The 21,390-nt window shown below is 34.4% G+C and overlaps 2 protein-coding genes across 5 annotated transcripts in view; both read right to left on the minus strand.

Moving 5' to 3' along the window:
• Positions 1 to 1,273: 1,273 nt before the first annotated feature.
• On the minus strand, positions 1,274 to 11,917 carry LOC132285781 (NAC domain-containing protein 82-like). 2 transcript variants are annotated; one of them, XM_059788001.1, is made up of 7 exons: positions 11,667 to 11,915; positions 10,302 to 10,803; positions 9,675 to 9,967; positions 4,599 to 4,946; positions 3,373 to 3,633; positions 1,834 to 2,250; positions 1,274 to 1,683 (listed from the first exon to the last, which is right to left on the minus strand). In XM_059788001.1, the coding sequence occupies exons 2-7, from the start codon at positions 10,456 to 10,458 to the stop codon at positions 1,540 to 1,542; spliced, it is 1,620 nt and encodes a 539-aa protein (XP_059643984.1). In that variant the 5' UTR covers positions 10,459 to 10,803; positions 11,667 to 11,915; the 3' UTR covers positions 1,274 to 1,539. The 2 variants fall into 2 exon arrangements, with proteins under 2 accessions (XP_059643984.1, XP_059643985.1); XM_059788002.1 differs by lacking the exon at positions 3,373 to 3,633 and having other exon boundaries at positions 11,667 to 11,917.
• Positions 11,918 to 12,724: 807 nt separating this feature from the next.
• LOC132285779 (phosphatidylinositol 4-kinase beta 1-like) overlaps positions 12,725 to 21,390 on the minus strand; it is a 42,854-nt gene continuing 34,188 nt past the window's right edge. For 2 of the 3 annotated variants that reach the window (XM_059787998.1, XM_059787999.1), the window contains exons 11-16: positions 21,313 to 21,366; positions 19,886 to 20,029; positions 17,991 to 18,044; positions 17,820 to 17,894; positions 13,808 to 13,891; positions 12,725 to 13,723 (exon numbers count right to left, since the gene is read on the minus strand). In XM_059787998.1, the coding sequence (XP_059643981.1) occupies positions 13,622 to 13,723; positions 13,808 to 13,891; positions 17,820 to 17,894; positions 17,991 to 18,044; positions 19,886 to 20,029; positions 21,313 to 21,366 (513 nt within the window). In that variant the 3' untranslated portion in view covers positions 12,725 to 13,621. Of the gene's footprint in view, positions 13,724 to 13,807; positions 13,892 to 17,819; positions 17,895 to 17,990; positions 18,045 to 19,885; positions 20,030 to 21,312; positions 21,367 to 21,390 lie in introns of those variants that run through there. The other variant, XM_059788000.1, reaches the window with a different exon arrangement.

Here is a 21,390-nt window from a genome sequence, read left to right on the forward strand (position 1 = left end):
TTCTTTTTATCTTTACAAAAATGGATTCTGCCACTCAATCGTTTTATTTCTTTTTTCCCCTCCATTTGTTCATTTACAAAAATTTTAAATCAAGTTTTATGGAGTGGTCCCAAAGGGAGATGCTATTTGGGAATCCCTTGATTCTTTTCTCCATTCCCTTTTCCTTTCTGAAGTGGAACTTGTTTCAGCAAAATTCTTTTTTTAAACAAAATTGTGACATTACAAGACTCCATTAATAACATAAAATTAATAAGATTTACATTTGATTTTATAAAGGAAATGAAGAAAGTTAAAAGTACAAAATCTAAAATTTGATTTGGTACATTATACCAAGTGATCCTGTAAATCTCTTTTATTCAATTTTTATTTTTTATTTTTTTATGAGACAGTATGCTTTTCAGGGCATAGTAATGATACTCTATCCAAATGAGACCATGTGATAGGACCCACCAACGGGCTCAAATATGACAAGGCCAAGATGATGACAGTAACAGGGACTAGGATACTTGAGAATCAAAAGTTAGGTATCTCAAAATTCAAACAAACAATCTGTCTTTACAGGACATAGTCATCAACTATGTTAAATGGAATAATGTTCACTTGAAATTGAAAGACAAATTTGGCCTACAATTCATCATCATTTAGAATATCACCTTGTTTATACAATTCCAATATAAATGAACACAACTCTAGCATCACAATCCACATAACAGAGCGCTACCATCTAAAGGGAGAGAAGAATTCCACATGTACCTGCCTGGTTCTGTAAATGCTGCAACTATGAAGATCCACATCAAGCTGAAATCATCCCCAAGAAAAGGACAAATGCAAGCCCACTGCCACAACGAACCACTTTCTTCCCCCACTCTGCTACGGAGTTTAATCCCGCAACAAGACACATAAGGGAACGCTCCCAATTTATCTGCTAAAGCGTTCCTAGTGCACCCACCACCCCAACGAGACACCTCAGCATTGACATGAATGGAGGAACCACCGTGATGAGAAAATATAGTGCTCTTCTTGTATCTCTTGGTTTCATCGGTAGGAGCATGGCACTCTGCAGCTGATGCAGGCCGGGAGGGATGGACCCCAACAAATGTTGGACCCTTGAGTATGATCTATTTTGCTGCTTACCTGGGACCAAATACAGCAAACAATGACAAAAGAAAATGAGGACCACTGTCCATATAACAACAACGACCGCAGGTTGAACATATACCTGCAGCACCCTCCGATCAAAAATAAGAGATTCATGCATCCTTAACACAAATACTACATGGGAACATTCAATCACCTTAGTATAACAATAGCCATATAAATATCAAGAAAATATTTTTCTTACAAGAGACTGGTCAGAAGAATCAGGCTACCAAAATACATGACCAAACTAGAATCAATTGGTACTGAACATCAGTGGATCCATGGCTTATAATCCACCCAAATTCTCATTTTCTCATAATTATTCTGCTATATAGACTTGTAATGAGAACAAACATTAGAACATGATTATAGGAATGCTGGTTCCAACCATCAGACTTTTCACTGGAAATACCGAAATCTACCCCTTTTTCGATCTTGCATAGCATGTTTAACTCCCTCCTCAGGCTGCCTACAAGGTATAAAATCTTCATTGTACAAAGTAGCATTGCATCCCTGATTTGCACTTTCCCTGATATCATTCTCCTGGTTTTTTCACAATTTCAATTGAGTACACAACGTAAATGTAAAAGGAAAAAAAAAACTTTCAAGCACGTGTATACATATATACACTATTTTTTTTTTTTAAAAAAAAAAAAAGAAAAAGTAAAAAGAATACAATTTTCAAAATCTTACCTTCTGTAATACATCAAAATAGTTACCCTGCTTGTTAAATCCTTCTGGGGGTACAGGTGACTCGTTCACGCTAGAAACATGTTGTACAGAATCAAAAGAATTAACTGGGCAACAGTTTTGTTCCTCGTTGTTACAATGGTTGGAGGATGTATATAAGCTGCCAGTAAGGAAGCTTTCAGATCCACTAGCTTCAGCAGGACAAACTAATGGGTACTTGAGATCATTCAACTCCAAAAAGGTTCCGGGCGAAAGCAAGGAGTTAAGAGCAGAGCCAGCTTTCTGATTGCTGGAGAAGTTAAATCCACCTTCATTAAGCTCTGGCAAGTCACTCAGGTCCGCTAGACTATTGTTTATACAATTCCCGTCCAACCAAGATACATCTCCAATGTTTCTGTCATGATTGAAATCATCTGGCATCTGTTGGCAAATACAATAAAACTTTGTACATTAGTATAGGTTAAAATATCTACAAAAAATTCTATTAATAAAATATCAAAAAATAGTGGAGCAGCACTGTAATTGTGACTATTAAACACTTGAAAGGTAAGGACTCATGCTCAACAATGTAATAATATCAGAAGCTACAATAAATCAATCCTGATTAGGTAGAAAGAAGGATGAAAGAGTTATTACTGGCTGCAAAAAGCAGGGCCACCCCTAAACAAAAAAATATAGTTCAACTTCTACACAAAATATGTTAGCACAAGGTTACAAATATATCCATATACCACAGAAATGACAGTCACTATATACAAATAATCCATAACGGCCTTTCAAAAAAAAAAAAAAAATAGTCCATAATTGATAAGTGATAACCAGATTATGTGAGAGATGAGGGTGCCTAGACAAATAGCAATTATGACAATTTGTGATGATCCTTTGAATTCCAACAGCCTTTTTCCTAGTAGATATTTGCTGCAAAAACATAAAACCCCTTCCCCGAAAAACTGATAATAAGATAAATACATCTATAAACAATTTTGAAAAGAATAATTTGGCATCATTAATGACAGGACATTGTCTAGTTCAGCACTAAAAAGCTTAAGCATCTGTGCCACTAGCGCGACTACTTTGTGAAATACCAAAGGTTAAGTACAACTTGAGTCCTCCCTTCCCAGGACCTTGTCATAGTGGGACCAAAACTGAGTAATGCCCTTTTATGATAAATTTTTAATCAATAACTACAGCAGCATTTCCCAGTTTTCCACAATCGCCAGAAAATGTATCATATTTGACCACTGAGAAAGAAAGAAAGAAAGAAAGAAAGAAAAAAAAATTATATAAATATAATGATATAGTCTGAAAAATGAAAAAGAAAGTTCGCTCAATATGACTACCATTTTTTACATATGAATGTAAAAGATGATAAGAATGAATATGTTCCTAGAGCTTAGAAATCCAGAGAAAAAAACAAAGAAAAAGTAAAAAGTCTTTATCATTATTTGAAATTCAACTGCCATTAGAACATGAACACTATCATTAACAAAGGAAATATACTTGAGGCTCTCTATTTGGCCAAAAGAGCAGCAGGCTACGCACCACGTTATTGTTATGCTCATCAGAAAGCAAAGTGTCGTCTTCTGTGAACATGGCCAACTGTGAAACAAAATCATCATCATCTGCAGGAGGTTGAGGCACCTCCTCAGCAAAAGGCACAGCATTAGATGGTCCAGCTTCAGACATAGATACGCTAGATGTAATTTCAGGTATTAACATGCTTGTCACAGAAGAAATGTTCTGGTTATTAGGCAGTACAAATGCTGCTGGGGATGGGGCATCTTCGACTTCATCATACCAATCCTGATTAGGTAGAAAGAAGGATGAAAGAGTTATTACTGGCTGCAAAAAAGCAGGGTCTAAACAAAAAAATATAGTTCAACTTCTACACAAAATATGTTAGCACAAGGTTACAAATTTATTTATATACCACAGAAATGATAGTTGCTGTATACAAATAGTCCATAACGGCCTTTCAAAAAAAAAAAAAAGTCCATAACTGATAAGTGATAACCAGATTATGTGAGATGTGAGGGTGCCTAGACAAATAGCAATTATGACCATTTGTGATGATCCTTTGAATTCCTACAGCCTTTTTCGAAGTAGATATTTGCTGCAAAAACATAAAAACCCTTCCCCGAGAAACTGATAATAAAATAAATACATCTATAAACAATTTTGAAAAGAATAATTTGGCATCATTAATGACAGGACATTGTCTAGTTCAGGACTAAAAAGCTTGAGCATCTGTGCCACTAGCGCGAGTTTGAGCCTCAGAGCAACTACTTTGTGAAATACCAAAGCTTAAGTACATCTTGAGTCCTCCCTTCCCAGGACCTTGTCATAGTGGGACCAAAACTGATTAATGCACTTTTATGATAAATTTTTCATCAATAACTACAGCAGCATTTCCCAGTTTTGCACAATTGCCAAAAAATGTATCATATTCGACCACTGAGAAAGAAAGAAAGAAAATATATATATATATATATATATATATATATATATATATATAATGATATAGTCTGAAAAATGAAAAGGAAAGTTTGCTCAATATGACTTTACCATTTTTTACATATGAATGTAAAAAGATGATAAGAATGAATATGTTCCTAGAGCTTAGAAATCCAGAGAAAAAAACAAAGAAAAAGTAAAAAGTCTTTATCATTATTTGAAATTCAACTGCCATTAGAACATGAACACTATCATTAACAAAGGATATATGCTTGAGGCTCTCTATTTGGCCAAAAGAGCAGCAGGCTACGCACCACATTATTGTTATGCTCATCAGAAAGCAAAGTGTTGTCTTCTGTGAACATGGCCAACTGTGAAACAAAATCATCATCATCTGCAGGAGGTTGAGGCACCTCCTCAGCAAAAGGCACAGCATTAGAAGGTCCAGCTTCAGACATAGATACGCTAGATGTAATTTCAGGTATTAACATGCTTGTCACAGAAGAAATGTTCTGGTTATTAGGCAGTACAAATGCTGCTGGGGATGGGGCATCTTCGACTTCATCATACCAATCTTCCTCACTAAATCGATCTCCATATTGCACACCATTTTTTGGACCAGGACCGCTCTTCTTGAAGATTCTACAGAGCACATATGCATCCTGCAATACGAAGAGCCCAAGAATTTCAACCGATAGTCACAAAAAATCCTTTTCACTAGCAATTCATAAAAGAATGAAGAATGGGGAAATCCTACCAACAGGGTTAGAAAGGCAAATGCATTACATGATGATCAATATACACACTAGATGCATGATTAAAACCAGATTCAACATATGCACCCAACAAATTGGGAGTGCTTGAGATATGGAGTTTACCATTATTGTCCTTACTTAGGTATATGAGGAGGATCATTGAAAAAGCATACAAAAACCTGTTTCCAACAAAGCAACACCCCAAACCAAAAAGCTAGCCAGTTTTTCTGCTATGTTGGTTACCCTCCTAATGTGGAATATATAAACTTCAAATTACGAATTAACATAAGCCTCAGGTTAAGATTGTATTCAATGAAAATTAAAGTGTCCAAAATTTTCAAAATGGACTTAAAACCAATTGTTTTTTAAATCCTTCAATTGGAAAACCTTTTGTTTGGACAAATTTTCAAAACCTAGGTACGTATTATTCAAACTCAAATTCTCTAACTCATGCTAGTCTATAAATAGGCTAGATTTTTCTTACCCTTGCTTATCTAGCACAAGGGATCATTGCCTAGTGCAAAGATATAAGCTCAAGTTGCCAAGCGTGAGAAAGCATGCTAGAGCCTTAATGCAACTACTTTGTGTAAGATATGTGAAGGTTAGGTCTGTCTCCAGTTCACTTCCTTCAGTACCATGCATAGACAGGACCTTAACCAAGTAACCGTCTATTTTAAGCAAGATAAATAAAATCAGAAAAATCCAATTATCCAGCATTCACTCAATATAAAAATAAATTGAAACATTAACAAATGATGCTGAAGTCGTGTGGAGTAATAAATCAATCTATTGTGATTTTAATCGATCAAGAAAAGAAAAAAAGAAAGAAAGTAGTTCTTTACAAGTGTTCCGGAGTTGTTTTTTATCCAATGGGGATATCAACAACTCACTTGCTCTTAATTCTTTGTTCTAAAAATTAGAAAATTGTAACTGTCTTGAGGAAATTTTATCCACTTGAACCCTCAAATCCCAACTTGATATCCCCGAGAAATTCAAGAACCCTCAACATATTTGCCAAAACAAAGGAATTTGAACAATAAATTCTAAATCCCCCTTTTGCTTCAAATTCTACCCAAATTCCTTATCCAAAACATGACTAGAAGGTAGATAGAGGGAATGGACCGGCTCCCTAGGATGTGATAAATCAGAGTACGCACAGTGCAATTTAGACCAGAGAGACGGGGAATAGTTGTTATGGATACTTTTGTAATAACTAACTTTTCAAACTTTAGTTAAACTATATCTAATTTACAGTCTGATTAGTTATCCATGTGTTTCAACCACAATAAAAAACACATAGAACAGTAACATAACATAAACCAGAGTCACAATTTGTACATGAAAAACTCTAAAAAGGGAAGAACAATGAAACCCTTGGTCCAGGCATGAACAATGCATTATAGAGAAAGGTTTAAAAACATCCTAATTTGGTGTACGTAAAGCCGTATGAAAGGAAACTTTCACATCCGATTTTGAGGGGGTGATCCGATAGGATCCTATCCCATTTTTCTTTTGCCAGACCCATAGGTAAAAAAAATACCACTTTCTTATGATTACAAGGTTCATTCGAATAAGATCCTCCTTGATCTTCGTTGCTACCAGTCAACAAACTTGACCATCTACAGGCTTGCTCTTCGTGGTGTTCAAATCCTTATTTTTCACAAATAAGTTCTGGTTGATTGGTTATCTAATACTTTTTGATATGCTTTTTATTTTGAACCACTCGGTCATATACAATGTTGTGTTCTTTAGAAACTCCAGATTTGATTCTAAAAGCTTTCACTTTTTAAAAATATAAATTTTCTCAATAATATTTGAGAGATAAAAGAGATACCCTAGATTGACTATGATCGCATTTTTATAGCCAATATAGGAGTCCTATATGAAATAAGTACAGTTCTGATTTCGGAGAGTTTCCAAAACTATTTCAATCCGAATTACTTGATTGACACATAGTTTGATCGGGCAAACTTATTTTAGTGGCCCTTGAGCGATATGCTATCTAGGTTCAGTCGATCAATGATAATGTGGTTTCGAGCGATCAAAATTTCACTTGACGCTTACTGTTTTTCCAACATTTTTTTTCAAAATTTCGATTGATCCTTCCATATTTTGGTAAATCGATGAACTACTTTTTGAAAAACTCCGTTTAAACATAATTTGAGGCGTAAGTGCTAGGTAGTCCAACTATCTAATAAATTGCTTCAATATACATTCCAATTTATGCTAAACTCTCATCTTACTTTAACTTATTATATATGTGACTTAGCTTGAGAGATTATCAGCGTGTTCTTCATTATTCTTCATTTTCATCATCTTCTTTTGGTTATAGATACACCGACTCAAAAAACTCTTCAATCTTACAATCCTAGTTTTAAATAGAAAATTGCCAACACATTACACAATATCCTAATAGGTAGGATTGGGGATTTCCTTTTTTTCAAAAAATAAATAAACAAATAAATAAAAATAATTTACTAAAGAATTTGCAATATATTCAGTTACTCACTAAAAGGGGCTAACCCAATTGGTAGCTCCTCCTCCCACATGGGAGGCCAAAGGTTCAAGTCCCATTTGGGACTATAATGGGTGTGGGTATCTTACCTGTGAAATATATACACACACACAAGTATATAAAGATTTGTAATATATTTATTCCCTTGGACCAAAGTCTACATATACAAGAAAACAACTGGCCCACACATGAAAAAAATGAGATTTACTCTGTAAAGTGGGCCCAACCCAGGGTTTGGATAATTGGGAAGGCAATGTAATCGGGAGAATCAACATCCCATAGTGCGTAAATAAGCATGTTGACACCATGTAAGATGGTTTCGCCATGTGCAGTGTTGCTAGTTAGGGCTGTAAATGAGTCGAGCCAAGCCTTGAGATGTTTGAGCTCGGTTTGTCAACTCCAGAAAGGTGCTCGAGCTCGAACATCTCAAAGCTTGGCTCGTTATACATACCCACAAAGAATCACATATAATCTGGTGGAAGAAATCATATCAACAAAGAATTGTCTGTGAATTCAATATGTGTGTGTGTTCATAAGAGTACATGGTGGAAGAAAATTAAGAAATCACTACCAATCTTGGTTCAATCTTCACCTCAATCTTAGTTCCACAGTTTCATGCATACCAAAGGACCTTCCTAATCAAGTAGTTGCCATCACAAATGATTCTTATTGGCTCGCCGATGGTGGTTTTCACTTTTCCCGTGGTTTTGTGGCTGCTGGCATTATTACCATCTCCAAAGTGTGTTTAGTGGGTAGGTTCTTAGAGTGTGTGCAGGTTAGGGTTTCTTTCAGTTGGAGAGACAAGGTAATAAATGATAGGGTTTTTTTATGTGAAAGGGGGCTTGGGAATATTACATAGATGGCAAATGGGCTTGGGCTGACTTCGTTTAAAAGAGACAAATTTGGGTTGGGTTGGTTGGGCTTGGGCTCATATATATATATATACATATATATATATATATATTTCCATTTATTAAAATAAATAAACAAATTAAACTTATATGTATAGATATATAGACACAAATATTCACGAGCTTGTTCACAAAAAAATGAGCCGAGCTAAGGGTTGCTTGAGCTTGGCTCATTTAATAATTGAGCTTGAAAATTTTGTCCAAGTTCGGTTCATTTACTAAATAAACAAACACAAACTGAGCTTTTATTGATACAAGCCCGAGCTGCTTGCGAACAACTCGGTTCATTTACAACCCGACAAAGAGTAGTTGCACTGGTTAGAAAAAGTTATATAGCTGTTGTTAAAGATAATGTTAGGGGAAGGGGAACGCCAAAACTAACATAAACTGAGATAATTAGGAAATATATGATAGCATGTGGTTTAATGGAGACCATGGCCTTAGATAGAGCAAAATGGTAAAAAATGATTCATGTATATGACACCAAATAATTGGAAAAAGGCTTTGTTGAGTTGTATGTTATTTTATACTTTGATGAATGTGAATAGGTAAATGAATGAAATAGTGTTGTTGTCATCAGACATCATGCAAGCACCAAACTGCCTCTTTTAAGTCCTCCCTTGCAATGATGTTTAGGGGGGATGGTCAGTCCCTAAACACTTTTCCCAAAGATCAGATTGATTCGGTTCCATACAACTAAACAACATCCCATAAATGCATTTTATCCACAAGGATAAAGTTCATTTAAAAGTGCCAGCAGCTATAGACAAGTCAAGGCGACAAGAAGACACCAGAAAGACACACGTGGCTAAATAACTGAGTCCCCCAACCCTGGTCTCTTTCATTATAGTCCTATTCCAATCCAAACACGGGAGACAAAAATTATGAAGATCAATTTATTTCACTTCATCTAAGAGCTATCATGTAGCATCTGTAACGACACCCCTCTCTTTCTTCTCTTTTCTTTTTCAACACACCAAGAACTCCATAGTAAGCACCATATAAGAGTTAAACTTCCACATTGGCGATGGATTATGACATATATACACTTGCACACATTGGCAGCATAACACATAGTGAATTTTGACAAAATATAAATACAACAGGTTTAAACAGATATAAACAATTGCCATAAGAGAACAATGAATCTGGAAACAAAAACTTCACACCCTGAGCAATAAAGGAATAAAGGATGAACTAAGAATTTACCTGAATAACTCCTGCATCAGTCAAATCCTTATCTTCAATCCTGTACTCGTGCATAAACCAATCTGTTCTTTCCACTTGTGGTGCATGACCCTGATGAAAAACCAACGTTTTCATGATTCCCACAGTTTTTTCATTGTGAAGAACACGTTTATCCTTACACGTGATTTTCCAATATCCATTTTCAGTTGTACGACTTGTTCTAATGCCACTTGCATATTTCCTCTCCCTTGGACAAAAGAAGTACCATTCACGATCCTTAGTTTTATTTCCTCTCCCTTGCAAGAAAGATTTATCTAGAGGAATAAAATCATCAGGTAAGAACCAAATAGAAAGCAGCAAATGCAATAAATTATGGAAAGCTTCTCATAACCTACCAATACGATAGTTTCTCAATGGAAAATAAAATGCAACATAGCTTGCTTCTAAACATTAAAATAAAGACCAGCTAACAAAAAAAGACAATTAAAATAGAAAGAAGAAAAAAAAACCTAGACCAAGTCAAAGGAACTTAGCGCGGAACAATAAAAAAAAATGATAGGTCATAAAGACAATATCATGTAACAACCAACTGTATACATCACAAATATCAAAATGATGTACATTAATACATATAAAAATTATTAATACCTCGGAGATCCCATGGAGAGAACTTGTATATGTTGAGCTCTGAAATGGCTTCAATGGGGAATTTTTTCCCCATTACCTTCCTCTTAAGGTAGTACTTAACCAGCTCTACATCAGTAGGATGAAAGCGAAATCCTGGAGGAAGGAACATTCTTGCCATATTGAATGCCAATAGAAGATCCCACAATCCAATAATTACTGAATAAAATTATACGAATCTTGTCTTGTCTTGTAAACCAGAAAACGATAAACCCTTCAGTTCCCAGAAAAATATTGCCTTCCCAGTATGTAAATCTGGTGGAACCTAGGAAACAAGAAGAGGGATGTGTATGTGTATACCAACAAATGCTTTCCAGAAAAATTTCAAATCATGTCAAGTCCAATGCCGGAACAAGATCTTCCGAGAATAGCACAATCTGCCACAGTTCATGAAACAGAAAGTACACTGGAGAAACCACTGATGCTTCTTGATAGAGTCACAAGACATTTAGTATGCGAGAAAACCCTGATGTTTTCAATATTATTAGCCTCACATAGCAATAGCTCAAATCCCAAAACAATTACACATAAAATGAAAAGGGAAGCAACAGAAATATTGACTTTTAATCAAAAGAAAGTAATCCCATATGAGATTGGCAAACAAAAAGTATAAAACTCAACAAAAACCTCTTCTGAACTACTTGGTTAGGACTACATGAACCTTATGTTTCCATTCCGCTCTATCTAAGTTCATAGTCTTAGTCAAATCACATGTTTTCCTTACAAACTCTCTACCCATGTTAACTTTGGTCTTTCCCTTCCCCTAGCATTACCCTCAATTGGTGCACTTAGTGGACTTCTTTGCACAGGGCCAAACCATCTTAATCTATTTTTCTCATTTTAGCTCCAATTAATGCTAATTCAACCATCTTAGGAATGTGACGCGCATCCATTTCAATCAGAAAGCATATAAACAAAGCAAAAGTCCCAAACATGAAACAACAAAACCCAATTCCTCAACTTCCCAAAGTGGAAGGTTAAGGTTCAAGTCATCGTAGGTGTAAAAGATAACACCTGAGAGCGTATGCATGAACAGTAAGAAAACATGAGATAGCCAAATTACACAATGCACTGAAAATTCAAAAACATATGGTATATACAAATATACACACACAAAAAGAACGAGACGTGTATACGGAGAAAGCCACAGAGAAAGCACAGAACCAACTCATAAGCAAAAACAAAGCAGAGATACAACGAGAATTCCCTGAAACATAAAAAGCCCCAATATATCTAGCATAAAAAAGCAAAGCAAATCGAGAAAGATAAAAGGCAATAAAAATGATTAAACTCCAACAGAAAGGAAAAAAAAAAACCTAGAAATCTTACCTGAAAGGAAGAAACGATCGGAAGGAAGAAAATTGTGTTGAAAGTACAGAGAGAGAGAGAGAGAGAGAGAGAGAGAGAGGAGTCTGCTTAGCTCTTATGGGAGGGAAGCTTCCATGTGAATTCACGGCATTTTTTTTTTTTTTTTTTCACGACATTTGATTGGTCACATTATTTTATGTTGCATTCAAATATTAGTATATATGTTCGAAAAAAGTAACATATTTTTATTATATTGTTTTATTACGTATAATTAGATGCCCATTTTTTAGATACTAATGGTATAATAACTAAGGATCGAGTGCTCTATTTATAGTTATTTATTTATTATTATTTTCCCTTCTTTTATTTCTTTTAAGGGTAACTAATAAGTGCATTTAGAAATATGTAAAATTCTCATTTGCATTAAAAAATTGACAGGTTAGGTGTGTTTATTGTATTTTATTTAACGTAATTAGTTGTTTAATCAGTCAATGTGTTCAAATTTTTGGTTCATCAGACCGCACAGGTAGAAATTTATAAAATCTTATTCATATATGTGTTATAATGGCAGTTAATATTTTAATATGCATGAGCTCTTGGAATAACTGATACTTGGGAATAAAAAAAAAGAGAAAAAAAGAAAGTAACTGATATGAATATTATAATGGAATGCAATTCATTGACATCTAACCAAACAAACAAACAAACAGAGATGGCTAAAAACTAGCTGTCCAATGTTATAATCGTAAAGCAAAAAGGTATTTTTTTAACACGAGACTGCAAATTTCGACCCAAGTAGGAGAGATCATGGGAACTATCAAAATAAAGATACGAAGCATTCACTTCCTCAAATGAGAGCAAAAAAAAAAAAATTGATATTTTTAAATTTTTTTTATTTTAATGAAGATGTTCAATAAAATCGTCATTATTACTTAAAATTTTGTCTTATTTTAAGTGACATTTAATCGTTAAGTGATACTCAATTGCCTTACCATACACACAGTTGGTTAAGCACTTAATTCTGAGAAAATTCTCGAGTGTTGAATTCTGAGCCTGTAAAGCTTCACTACAACACAAAATGGCAACATATAAAAGATATATACATACAAGCATTGGACAAAGAGGAGTAATTATTTCTACACCCTGATATTTTACAAAAATGGGTACCCGGAAACGGTACCACCAAGCTTCCACACTTACATATGATTAGTGTGTTGAATGAATAAATTGCACAGTAAAATTAACTGTGACTAATCGAAAATATTATATACAACACAACCAGATGCTGTCTTTCAGACAATTTTTCCAGTGCAAATAACAACTCATGCAAGTATGGAAGAATCGTCCTCAAAGAAATGACGCAATCAAAGGGTCGAGACCAATAAACAACGGCAGGCCACCTTTTCCTATGTCAGTATCCGTCAGTGCTCCCTCCAAAGAAAACTGGAAGCGGCAGACGGAGAGTGGAATATTTTGCTGCTTCAAATTGCAAACTGTGTCGCAAACACCTTAATCATCTGAGAAACATGGTCCACCAGCCATCTCATGTTCGGTCTCTGTCTTCCCCATTTGAATCACACTGTACAGAATGTGCCATCCAAAAAAATGAGGGTGCAATTATCACGTTCAAGTCAAATTGAGGTATCCCACCAGCCAGCAGAGTTCATCTTTCATGAAAGAAAACGTTAAAGGATAAAACTTCAAACAAATCTCTGCTGAATGGATTTAGCCCGGTAGACTTCAAACAAGTAACTTCTGCCGATACAATTACAAATTTCTCAAACCAAGAAATAACAGTTCACAAACTGCTATCAGTGATTCTTTCACCAGAAAAAAACCTTTGGAGGCCATCCTTCAATGAACCAATGGCCTCTTACCACACACTGATCTATGAAAGCAATTTTTTTATGGGAATGATCCTCTAAAATAGCTTTCTCAAAGTGCACAATAATGTAATGGAAATATTGGATCCAAACTCATAATATCCCATTCAAAACCCTCTGATAATAATCATATTGACGTGTCCGCCATGCATCTAAGCTGCTGCTGATAAGGGATAGCACCAAGGACACACATTGCTGCTAGAAAACAACAGCTTCTGTTATCACATACAAATAAAATTGCTGCACAGTATTGAGTTAATAATAGAGTAGAAACCAAACCTCTTCAGTTAAACTAAGATGAAATCTTTTCCTCAAGTTTTGTATTGTACGAGGCCCACCCTTGAAGCATGGGAAACCGGAATCCTGATCCAAATATGAGAGGAGTAAATACTAGTTGTTAATAAAGGCAAACCATCTTTTTTAATTCTGCACACACAATTCCAAGAATAAAATCATTTCTATTATTTTACTTCATTTTGTTACTATCAAGTGAACATAAAATCATTATTATGTTTTAGTGTCACGCGACTCATGCCATTCTAATATTGGAAAAGAAACGCCATTCTGCAGGAATTTAACTTCAAATTTTGCAAACATCATCAGTTGAAGCTCAGAGGTTGGTTATGCTTGATCGACAAGAGTGCACTTCAAGCGGTTGATTCTCACATGTACTAGCCACAAAAAAAATTAAATATAACTAATATAGGGCTAGACTGGAGAATTTCTCAACAGGGCATGTTTGGAACACGAATGGTTAAAAAAAAACAATAGCCCATTGATTTTAAAGGGCTTAAATACTATTACATACTGTGGGCTTCTTGAAGTGACAGCCAAGTTTTAACACTTTTAGGCCTCACATACGTGCGCCTGCCCCGCCAAGCTAAGCTCATCCAGTCACGCCACGTCGTGACTTGCGTTAGCTGAGGTATGGCGTCGCTTGGCACACATGGGCTTGATAAATCTTTTTATCTGACCACTTGAAATCATGTAACCATGGAGAAGTTACATGGCTTAATAGCAAATTAATATTAGGGTTTTATAACCACAAATATTTTGTCTGTCAAGTATTAGTCCGATAATGGTCAATTATTTGCACTATTCAAATTCCATCAGTCACTAGTTGCTGGGGTTTTAAACTGAAGCAGCTGAAGTGACCTACAAATAGTGGGCTAGTTCTGCAGAGTGCAGACAACAAACAACTGAAAAACATTCTCCTTTAATATTCTACAACAATTTCTCTACGAATTTTGCTTCTCTCCTACAAGAATTCACTCACATTCACCTTTCATTTTTCCAGAAGTATTTCATATATACTACACTTTTGGGGTGAAGAATTCATGACTTAGTACTCTGCAAGTTTAGGAAATGTAACTTGTAACCTTCGTCACAGCCAGCACATGCACATGGGGAAGCTATGCAGGCTTTAGGACATTGCCTTTTATGTGCCTCTCTGTAAGGCCAGCCTATTCTAAATACTCCCATACAAGTCATGCCAGAAAAATAACAAGGCCCAAGTGAAGGTGACGAGATCTTGATTTAGTAGTCTGCAAGTTCAGGAATTGCAACTTGTAAACTTAATCAACGATAGCACATGCACGTAAGGTATGAAGGCTTTAGGACAGCACCTTTCATGTGCCTCTCTGTCAGGCCAACCTATTCTTTTAATATAGTTCTTTTAATTTCTTTTATTCACTTTATCTAGCAGTTGATATTACTTTCAATGTTCAGTTAATGATATTACATATTATTTATGCAAACTAGCACGCGCGCGCACACACATATTTACATGTATATTTCAAGTCTAGTATGATTAAAATTGTATTTCTACTAATCATATTTATCTTAGTTATTTACTATAAATTATTTGTAAGGCATATATAAAATCTATAACATTCTAACACTTCTGTGTTCAACTCTGTAGTTTAGCATTTTAGAAGAAATGGAAACATTTTTTTTTAAGACCTGCCTTGGAAAGAAACACACCCAGTTTGCCCCTATGGGGACTTGAGCCCTCGACCTCCTACTTTGGAAGGCGATAGAAGTACCACTAGGCTATAGCCCTTGGTGAAACGGAAACAGAATCTTTGTTCCAAATATTTTAAAGTTTGCTTCAAAAGTAAAAAGACGGTTTACTGAAACAGGAATTAGAAAAAGAAAAAAATTATAACAATTGTAAAAAAAACTGTAAAACAAATCTATTGAATAAATATATATACATATATATAAACTTAACTTACAAAGAAACAATTTCATAAAAAATAAATAAATAAAATTCCTCTCTACTTAAAGGAAATAGGATCATACCTTTTAAAAAATAAAAATAAAAACAGCACAGTTTATTTTCAAAGAATGATAACAGCACTGTTTTAAGAATATGAAAACAGCATTGTTCATTTTTTTATTATTGAAAAATGGAAATATTCTATTTAATCAACAGTTTATATATATATGTGTGTGTGTGTGTGTGTGTGTACACAACAACTATCTTGAATGAGCTTTATGTATATACAGTTCCCTTAAGAGGAAAAAAAGAAGTTGGTTTGTATATTAAAGCTAATTGTTTTAAAACAGCTTTAAAAAAATATACAGTAGTTTACTTCTGTTGGGAAAAAAGAGACTTTATTTTTATATTGAAAAGGTGTCAAGGGCAAGGCTTCTTCAGTAGTTTTGGAACATAGGAAAAATTATAAAGAAATACCTAGTAATGTTCGTAACTCTAATAGAACTCCCATAAGAGGTGGAAATAAATATATTTGAACCCACTAGATAGTGATGGTCACATGGCTTAGAGGCTAGATAGTGATGGTCACATGAACACAGTCACGGATACATTGGCTTAAAGCAACTAATTATTGGGCTTTAATCCACACGTTTGGTCCATTAAAACAATTTATTTTCTCCATTTATTTGTCCAATTATGGCCATTTATTTGGGGTTTCAAAATCCATCAAATACTAGCCGTTGGGCTTTTAAACCGAATCAGGCCATGTTGCCATAAAGAGTGGGCTAGTTCAATAGACCTGTATACAACTAAAAATCCTCTCCTGCAAGATTTTTACAATTACCCTTCATTCGTCCCAGGACTATTTTCATAGATGCAATCACAATTTTTGGGCATCGAGATGACGATTTGTTAATAAATCTCTCTATAGATGTACACGATATAAGACATTAATGTCAAAAGAAATCGGAAAACAATGATGAGAATAAAAAAGAGAGAAAATGGAAGACAAAAAAAGGGGAGGCGGGGGAAGAAAAAGGAGATGAAAAACACTTCCAAGTGTAAGAAAAAAAATAGAAAAAAGGGAGAGGGGGGTAGGGGTTGGGGGGAAGAAGAGAATATAATGACAAAAACATTTTGATATATGTAAATATTATAGATTATAGAATTAGATATTATATTCTGTCAGATCATATTATTATCGGATCTTGGATTGACCATAATCCATATCCGATTTGTTTATGTTGGATTTTGTTCCTTAACAAGTTATCGGATTATATCTTCAATTCATATCCGAAATATCAGTCAGATTCAAATTAAAATCCGATCCATTGACAGGCCTAGTTGGAAGCATTGGAAATATATCTTGGAGCTTTTGCAAGACTGCAAGCACCTGCATAAACGTAGGGATGCTACAAAGGCTTTAGGGCAACGTTTTGCGCATGCTTCTCCATCAGGGCATCCTAGTCTACTCTATTTTTTTATTTACAAACAGGAAACAACCACTTCATAGCTATGCTGCATACATCTGACCCAAGACCCCACATCGTGGCCTAGGATAGCCCACTTTAATTCCCTCAACTTATCTGCTGACGTTACAGTCAGCATTGGTTAATTAGCAATTTTGTATAGCTAGCATCATTTGATATTTAGTGATATATACCTTCCAAAAGATTTTTTTTTTTTTTTTTTTTTTTTTTTAAAAAAAAAAAGAAAAAAGAAAAGAAAAGAAAAGAAAAGAAGAAGATATATAGTTACACACAAATTAGAGCGCGCACATGCACACACGTATTTGTATATTATGCTGACATTGTGTGATTAAAATTGTATTTCTTCTAATCATATTTATCTTAGTTGTTTATAAATTATTTGCCAAGAAGTACTCAAACCTACAACTGGCCATCCCAGACAAAACCATATCAACAGTAACAACACAACAACGGGCAACATATGAACCTCTGGAGCCAGTGCAATTGATATATGATCAAAAGGAAAAATCACAAAAATCTGCAAGAAATGAGCAACTACTGAAGAATAGTTGGGTCGTAGAAATTCCTTAATCTGTGTTACCTGCAACATCTCGACAAGAAGAATTATCCGCTCTGCATGCTTACGACATGTTAGGAAACCTTGAATGCATAAAACCTAGATACACAAAATGAGCACTAAAAATATAAGTAAAATAAAGGCTATTTGAGGGCATTATAGTAAAGAAAGACCATATGAGAAATACATCAATACCTTAAAGTAGTCAAAAAACTCGCTGGGAATTCCCTCAGCATCAGAATCCATGACCTAGCACAAGCCCAAGATATTAATCAATTCAGATTAAAAGAACTGATAAAAATATATATAAATAAAATTAAAGATGAAATAACATCAGCACAAACTAAAGCTGTGAAATATATGTAGAGAAGTAAATTAGCTTTGATTAATTGGTGCAGGGTTCTCCAAGCCAGCCCATTACAGTTTCAGGGATTGGTTGTCACTTGCCCCACTCTGCCCCAGCCCTGTTATACTAAGTCCCCAGTGATTAATTTGCTTTCAACTTGAGCCAAACAAAGTTTTTTTAGTACAAGGAACATGAGGACGGAAATTTATGTAAGCTTCTTAAACTTCATCCACTGATAATATCGGACAGCTTGTTCATAAAAAGACCTTTTTTTTTTTTCCTAGTTGGACTCACACACATGTATCTTCTAAGACTTGAACCCCTAACCTCCCTTTGGGAAGTAAGAGACCGATACCGCTAGGCTACTGGCCGGTTGGGTTTTTTTTTTTTTTTTTTTTTTTTGATAAGTATAAAAAGACCTTTTTTAAGTGGAAAGAGACCTAAGAACTTGTTGCCTACCAGCTATGTTTTGCAGAAGCTGCTTGTCCCACATCAGGAGTTTCAAGAAATTGAAGACTTGAGACTACAAAAAGCAGAGTAACCTTGTTTCTTCACAAAATTGTAGTTGTCTTATGGCATGTCCTATGTAGTTTTTTAATGAATTCAAAACTTTTTCTTTTGATGATATTTTATAAATAATGAACAAAGAGACATAAATTAATAACTTGTGGCCTTCAGGGAAACCAACACAACCCGCTATTCCTTTTTTCCTAATTACCCACTTACCCTGCCTGACTATGGTATGGGACGTATTCAGGAAAGGGTTCTCAAAGAAATGAACCCGCCCCAAACCCAACCTAGTAACATCACTATAATATATAATGAAAAAAGAAAAGAAGAATAATCTACAAGCACAGTAACAGAGATACAAATTGTGTTTCAGCATTGGGTTTGTTTGTTCAATTGGAATGGTATTTACAAGTACGAGATTAATCCATTATTTAATTTTGGATTCACCACAATTAGTTTATGTATGTACATAAAACATATAATTGTTATAATAGAATTACTGATCTTATAGTGTACTCAAATGGGTTACGTTAAAAGACTCACAAAAAATGGGAGTAATATAAAGTTTTGGCTACCATCACGATAGCTTTTTCGTTCTATCTCAATAATTCGAAAATTTCATATTTTAGCATCAAATAAATAAGAAATTTCTGTACATCACATCAATTTTCACTAACTAAAATTTTATTTTGGGGATCTGTCGCAACAAAACATTCAATAATACAATTCAACAATGTCCTGGGCTTTGGTTTCAGATTCAAACAGGGGATACAATACCAATTCAACCACATCTGAGAAAAGGAAACACAAAGAAGACAGAGAAAAACAAAATTAAACACAGAAATGAAACAGCCGTTTCATAATTAATCAACTCCCATAAGAGCATAAAAACAAGAAGTGAAGAGAGCGTGGGGAAGCTAATTAATAAAGTCAATATCAGTGGTAATTTGATGAATCAAGGGCTGGAATCGTTTGGGCAGCAAGGTAACTTGAGGAGACAGAACCGTGGGCAAGGCTATGTATAGAAATGCTCCAGTTGTTTTGTATAATGATGCTTGATTTACTGTAATGCCCACAACATATTTCAATTTAAAAAACAACCTGTAGATCAAGGCGTCTGCACCCCAAAATATGAGCCCAGCCAAAATCGAAGAGTTTGTGTACCATTTTGAAGCAACAAAAATAAGCGTTTCGAGCCTACACAAGCCATACAGATTAAACAAAAGTGGCCTACCTCAAGAAGTTCACGGGTTAACTTAAATGGAGCACTTTCGAAATTTACACCACCAGGTGAATTAGACAGCATGAAGCCAAAATCAATATGTATAATATGCCCTTCTTCATCCATCAAGAGGTTCCCATTGTGGCGATCTTTCACCTAGACAAGAATTAGAAAATTGTGAAAAAGTGCATTTACACCACGAGGCAACTAGACTCATTCAAAGCCTCACAAATGCAACAAAATCACATTTTATAGTCCAGCATAATGTGCGCATATACTAGCTAATGAATATTGAACCCCTATTAGCATGATGAAAGTGCTATGAAGCATGGACCAAGGTTTTAGAAAATGGTCATTACATGATCGTAGTGACACCATTACATGATGGTATCAGCATTTATAACAATGAATTATATGTTAAACAATATATATTATATCATATTTTTATTTTCTTATTTAATTTAATATTTAATAATATGTAAAATAGATGATATAATATATTCCTATATTATAGTTATAATGTTATTTTACATTATTAAAATTTATAGGGTTATTTTACATTAATTTTATAAGATCATATTATAAATAATGCAATAATATTAAATTAAATTATGTATATAAAATAAGATAAAAATAATATTAAAACAACATAATGTATAGTATCATACAAAGTCATATAAATTGATAGTATAGTATAATTTTAAATAATACATTATAACATCATATTATTTTATTATATATATAATATAATGAAATTATGAAAAAATTTATACAATTTAATGAGGTGATATTATATTAAAAACACAATATAACAGAATAAATTATATTTTACTATATTTTAATAAGTTCTGTTGACTAATTTTATTGAAGAAAAAACAAACATTAGAATTCGAATGACGAGTCCGTTTCATATTTGTAACCAAACAATGGAATAAGAATAACCATTTCATTCCTACATCCTTCTCAATCCATTCCTTCCTTCACTTCACTCCTTCATTCCTGCAAACCCGGCGTTTTTGGCAGAAGGAATGGAGGAAAACAAACCCAATATCATTTCGATGTAGATACTTCATTTGATAGAACATTTAACAGACTTTGTTATGCTAGACAAATTTCATAATAACAAGCAATGTAGAAAATTCATGTTAATAGTTAGATTGTATACACATTATATAGCATAAAAACAATTTGCAACCTCTTGAACCATTTTCATGACTGAAGAAGGATGAATAGACATGCCTCCTAGAACCTAAGAAGTATATTCTATGCATTTATCAAGGAACCAAGAGACCTAAGCAGCACCTTTCCAGTCAAAACCCTCTACCATCAACATGCAATATATATAGATCCAAGGAAAGAAAAAGATAAAAGTACAAACTGACTGCATTTAATGCATCTTTCTGCGACTTTGAGAGAGAGAGAGAGACAGACAGACAGACCTGCAATAGGTAGCAAACCAAAGAATATCCAGCCATACTTTCAACAAAGTTCCTCTGCAATGAAAAATAGATACATTA

Source organism: Cornus florida, unplaced genomic scaffold (genome assembly GCF_030987335.1).
Source record: "Cornus florida cultivar Cherokee Brave unplaced genomic scaffold, ASM3098733v1 CherokeeBrave_3.0.0_Hap2_Chr11, whole genome shotgun sequence".
In the NCBI taxonomy this organism is placed as follows: Eukaryota; Viridiplantae; Streptophyta; class Magnoliopsida; order Cornales; family Cornaceae; genus Cornus; species Cornus florida.